General features: G+C 41.6%; 1 protein-coding gene across 1 annotated transcript in view; it reads left to right on the forward strand.

Annotated features, from left to right (window-relative positions):
- LOC131874869 (receptor-like protein 32) overlaps nucleotides 1-2000 on the forward strand; it is a 48814-nt gene extending 46814 nt beyond the window's left edge. Inside the window, exons 3-4 of the mRNA XM_059218800.1 lie at nucleotides 1554-1822; nucleotides 1962-2000. Of these exons, the coding sequence (XP_059074783.1) occupies nucleotides 1554-1822; nucleotides 1962-2000 (308 nt within the window). The remainder of the gene's footprint in view (nucleotides 1-1553; nucleotides 1823-1961) is intronic.
- The last annotated feature ends 4000 nt before the right edge of the window (nucleotides 2001-6000 follow it).

Genomic DNA, 6000 nt, shown 5'->3' on the forward strand with positions numbered 1-6000 from the left:
ACAACATTGAATTCCCATAACAATCTCATTTACTCTTTCCATAAACACAACAATTCTTTCATTATCTTCCATCTTCAAGTTTGCATATCTTACCCGGTAACCATCAAGTTTAGCAATTTTGACAGTAGGGTCACCTTCATTCAGAGTTTGCAATTTGTCCCATATAACCTTAGCCGATGATTTGTCAGTCAATCCCATGATTTGATGATCAGTAAGTGCACACAAGAGGGCTTCTCTAGCTCTGTAATCATTTTCAATATTCTTATCCAGGTCTACAGGAGTAGGATTGCCAGATTCCAGATCATAAGGTGTGTATCCTTTCTCAGTGATCTCCCAAATATCCTTTCCAAGACATATAAGATGAGTCTCCATTCAAATTTTCCATATCCCATAATTTCTTTCATCAAGCTTAGGGATTTCTCTTCTGAAAATAGTTGTCGGTGGATTAGAAGTGTTAGTTTCCATAGGATCTACCTCAAGCGATTAAGATTCTACAAAAGAGGACCAAAGCTCTGATACCAATTGTTAGGATAACCGGTGAACAATTGAGAGGGGGGGGGGGGTTGAATCAGATGTTAACAGATTATAACTTTTAATCCACAATACAACCTTAAACTAATCAAGTACCGGTAAAGAACAGACAGATGTCGGTAGGAACAGATACCGGTAAACAATACAACTTAATAATTAACCAGATAATCAATGTAAATAAACCATACCACATAACACCATGATTTGTACGTGGAAAACCTGGAAAGGGAAAAACCATGGTGGGAAGCCTGTTAGAGTAATCGGGTCTTTACTTGATTAATTAAATGACATTTTGTTTACTTAATTAAGTTCCCTTTATCTCTTTTACACTTAAGCTAACATTAGGTGCATAATAATTAATTCTTTTATTAATTATTATGTGCAAGCCTAGGGTTTTCCCTTTTAGGGTTTTTTGACCTATTAGAGGTTGAATTCTTTTCTTTTGTATGATATTATATTACACATTTTTGTGAATACAGAGCTCTCATATTCTTGAGCATTTCCTGTGTTTATGTTCTTTCTCTGTTGCTTCCTTGTTTCTCCTTGTAATAGGTTTATTCAGCTTGTAGATCATTTGGTCTCCTATAGTGTTGTATTTATCAACTCTCACATGGTATCAGAGCTTCAGATCTGCAGCTACCTCTTCTTGTTTTGATTTTTTTTACATTGGAAGTAGATCTGGGGTTTCAGAAGTTTTTTTGTGCACCTAGGGATAGGCCTTTATTTCTGAGCACTTTGGGCCTAAAAGAACCTCACCATCGTGCTCGGAAGGCCCAAAAACCCCCATGGTCATATAAAGCTTGATCACTTTCAAAATCTGAGCCTCTGGGGTGGTATTTGTTTGTTCTGTACCAGGTCGTACGACCTTGGCATGCAGTTCGAGAATTGTTTTTTCAAAAAAAAAAATTTTTGCCCTTTTACGACATGCGGGCCGAAATTTGCTTTTTTTGTTTTTTTAAAAACATCATTCAAAAATTTTTGCAAAAGTTAAAAAAATAAATAAATTTTTTTTGGGGTTACAGCCCACGGTACTCAGGGTACCGTGGGCCCCCTGGCCTTCAAGCAGGCTTGTACCACGCATCGTCGGCCTCCACCTGCCCGCTGGAACACCCCACTCTTTGGAAAACCTCGCCTGGTGCCGCTTCCTGGCTACCGCCCCCTACACCGCCTGACCGCTGCCCGCTCCGCCACTCCACTACTCCGCCACTGGAGCGCCACCCCCAGGCCACCTCCGCCCAACCCTGCCACCAAACAGCCTCCGTGTGCCCTCTCTCTTGCCTTTGTAGGGCGGGTTGGTATTTTCTTCCTATCTTGAGCATACAGAGTCATTTTTTTGAAAATGAATAGGCGTCAGAAAGCTGGTTCCGAACCGGAGCTCATGGTATTAGAATTTTTTTTCAATTTTTCTATTTGACTTTACTTTATTCCAGTCAAAGTGGGCTCACTTTTTTGCACTTCCGGGGCCATAGAATGAGCATACGAAGTCATTTTTTCAAAAACAAATAAGCACTAGAAAGCTCTTAGCATGCTCTATTTAGATATGTAATCTTGTTTCTCAGATGTTTCATCAGGTACATGAGATTTCAGTTTGAAGTTTTTTTGCTTATGCACTCCTTCATTCTCACCAGTATGTACTAGGGTTTGGGTTTATCTCTTGTGGGAAGGGGGTGTTTTTTTCTCATTTTCTATCATTTATATTAGAAATCTAAAACACCAAAACTCTCAAAACAAACAAACCCTTTTGCATCTTGTGTTTATTTTGAAAGATCACATAATAATAAAAACACAAGCAGGTACATGTGCAGAGTTTCATGGCAGACTCTTCAATTGAGTTGTTGACATCACACAACTATCACACCTAGAAGCCTCACATCACGAGGCTTCTTAGGGCATGAGGGTTGTGGTCTTGTTTGGATGAGGTTCAACCTTTTTTATAGCATCCTTTTGAGATTCTTCAACACTGAAACAAGACGAATGAGGCCATGGGTTTTCTCTCATTACATGTTTCTGACAGTCTTTTGTTTCACCTTGATGCTTTGCTCACTCCTCGAGATACGTGGTTGAAGTTTGAGACTGTCTTCAAGAGAGTTAATGAGATATAGGAATTACATATTGAGGCAGAGTTGGTTTCCTTGTTACTTGATTCCTTTCCCACCATTGAGGATTTTTTGAACAAATTCAAGACTACCAGATCTGTTCTCCAGGGGTGTGGAAATACCAAGACAGACCCAAAGTGCATTCACTTGATCCTTTCAAAGCTTCGGGGTCCTTTTTAGTTTTTTCCCTCTACTTTCTACTCCACCATGGATGGATTAGGTGCTCGTTTTACCATGCCTACCTTTGATGTGTTTTGTGAGTGTTTGTCTTGTGAGCAGTCTCACCTTTCTCAGCTGGACATGCTCTTAGGGTTCAAGAACAAAGGATTGGTTACTTAGTCATCTAAGGAGAAGAAAAAGTAGAAACCGAAGCCAAAGAAGAATTCTGCAAGTAGTGAGCATTCCTCCAAGCCACCTCCTAAGTCTGATTCTAAACCACCATTTAATCTGAAACAAGGGAAATCTTCACAGTCTGGTGAGTCTTCCTCCAAGACTAAGACGAAATCAGGAGATACTTGTAGTTTTTATGGCAAGGAAGGACATCGAGTTTCCAGGTGTTGGAAACGATTAGAGGCTTTAGAGGAAGCCATGCAGCAACATCACATCTCCTTACCTCAGGCGTCTTCTCCTTCCACAAGGAAAGGTCATGCTCTCACTACTCGAGCTTCAACCTATGGGTCCACTTGGATTTTAGATTCTGGTGCTTCTCACCATATGAATCACACTCAGCAGTTGGTTACTTCTCTTGCCTCTTTTGGTACTTCACAGATTGCAGTGGGTGACTTTGTTCAACTTTCAGTTTTGGGTTCAGGTTCTGTCTCTTTAGATGGGGGTACTCTACAGGATGTTTTGGTTGTACCTAATATCTTGATGAACCTCCTATCTATTTATCAGATTTGCCATTCTGGCTCTGGTAAGATAGTTGAGTTCTCACCACATGATGTGGTTATTCGAGACCTCCATGACTCTGATTTGGTTGTGGCTACTGGGAGTGTTGATGTTGCATCTCATCTTTACAGATTTGATAGATTTGAGCCCTCTGTGGGTATAGGTTCATCTCTTATAGCACATGCAGATTCAGTGAGTAAGCTTTGGCATGAGTGCTTGGGCCATGCCAATTACAGATATCTTCAACAGATGAGTACACAGGCACTTGTTCTTGGGCTCCCATAGATCTCCTACACTGATGGTGTTTGTCATTGTTGTGTGCTTGGCAAACATCATAGGGATCCCTTTATGAAGGGAAGAGCCCCTCGTGCTTTGGAACCTTTGGAGTTGATTCACAGTGACCTCATGTCATTCCTTACTCCTTTTTCTAGGGCCAAGTATGTACTCACATTTATTGATGACTTCTCCAGACGCACATGGGTGTACTTTCTTAAGTACAAGTCTGATGTGTTTGATTCATTTTGAATCTTCAAGACATTTGTAGAGAAGCAGTCTGGTTGTTCTATTCAACGAATATGTACAGATAATGGGGGGGATTATGTGAATCAGGCCTTTAGAGATTTTTGCACTGAGCATGGTTTACAACATTAGTTTACTGTTCCCTACACCCCTTAGCAGAATGGTGTCGCTGAGAGAAAGAACAAGACTTTACGAGAGATGGTGAATTGTATGATTCTGTCCAGGTCAATGGATTCATCCTTTTGGGCTGAGGTAGTTAGTTGTGCCAATTACATTCAAAATTGGATGCCTCACAAGGTGGTTCGACATATGACTCCTAAGGAGGCTTGGTCTCATGACAAGCTTGATGTTTATTTTTTCTGAGTATTTGGAAGTGAGGTATGGGCATTTATTCCTGATGCTTAGAGGAGAGCAATGGAGCGGAAGAGCCGACCCCTCATTTTTGTTGGCTACTGTGAGGATGTTAAGGCATACAGGTTGTTTGATCCTGATTCTAGAGAGGTTCTGTTTCAACGGGATGTTCAGTTTGATGAGCGCCCTCCCATAGTGGATACCCTATCTCCAGTGTCTACCCCTCTACCTACTCCTCCCACTGCATCTCTTCAAGATCATTTTGAGGATAATTCTGATGATGCTGCTGATGACCCACCATCTCCACCTCCATCTGCTCCACCTTAGATGCCCAAGTGGGCTGTCTTTACTATTGAGGTGACAAGATCTATGGCCGGTGATCCTTCAGATACTCATCGCACTTGTTCTCATACTTTGGGTTCTAGTCTTTTGAGTCATGCCATTTCCACTGATCCTCATAATTTTTCAGAGGCAACAAGATACTCTGAGTGGGATTGTGCTATGGAGGAGGAGTATTCTTCTTTCATGAGGAATCATACTTGGGATCTTTGTCCTCTTCCTAAGGGCGGTGTCGATGGTTGTATCGCACCAAGTATGTTGTTGATGGTTCGATTGATAAGTACAAAGCACATCTTGTTGCGAAGGGTTTCTTGCAGGTTGAGGGTACTGATTACTCTAAGACATTTGCCCTTGTCGCCAAGATGAACTCTATTCGCTTTGTACTATCCCCTGCAGCTTCTAGGGGATGGCCCATTTTTCAGATGGATGTGAAGAGTGATTTCTTGCATGGAGATCTATAGGAGGAAATCTATATGGATTAGCCTCAGGGATTTGTGCAAGACAATTCTTTGGTTTGCAGACTTCGGTGTTCATTGTATGTTCTCAAACAGGCCCCTCAGGCTTGGTATGAGAAGATGGGCTCTTTCTTGCTCTCTACTGGTTTCACACATTGTCATTCCGATCACACAGTGTACATTCAACATCTTGAGGGTGAGATCCTGATTCTTGTGCTATATGTTGATGATCTCCTCATCACAGGTAGCTCATCCTCTATGATTCAACATGTTCAACGAGCTTTGATGGACCAGTTTGAGATGACAGATCTCGGTCTTCTGCACTATTTTCTTGGTCTTCAGGTGATTCTGTCTTCTGATGCGATCTCCATTTACCAGCAGAAGTATGCTCTTGACATGCTTTAGCGCTTTGGCATGCTTGATTGCAAGTCTGCCCTCACTCCTTTTCAGTCAGGGGTTGTTTTGATTACTACTTGCTCCACTCCTTCAGTAGATTCTACACTTTACAGGTAGTTGGTTGGCAGTTTGTTGTACCTGACACACACTCATCTTGACCTTTCCTTTGTGGTTGGCCTTGTCTCTCGATTCTCCCATGATCCTCATGAGAGTCATTGGAAAGCTGCCAAACGTATTTTGCGGTACATTCGGGGCTCTATTTCTCATGGTATTCACTACACATCAAGGGAACCTCACATTGTTGGCTACACTGACTCAAATTGGGTTGGTGATGTCAATGATCAGAAGTCTACTTCTGGCTTTGTTTTCTGTCTTGGCTCTGGTACTATCTTATGGTCTTGCAAGAAGCAAATTGCTCATGCATT

This window comes from Cryptomeria japonica, chromosome 4, assembly GCF_030272615.1.
Source record: "Cryptomeria japonica chromosome 4, Sugi_1.0, whole genome shotgun sequence".
Taxonomy (NCBI): Eukaryota; Viridiplantae; Streptophyta; class Pinopsida; order Cupressales; family Cupressaceae; genus Cryptomeria; species Cryptomeria japonica.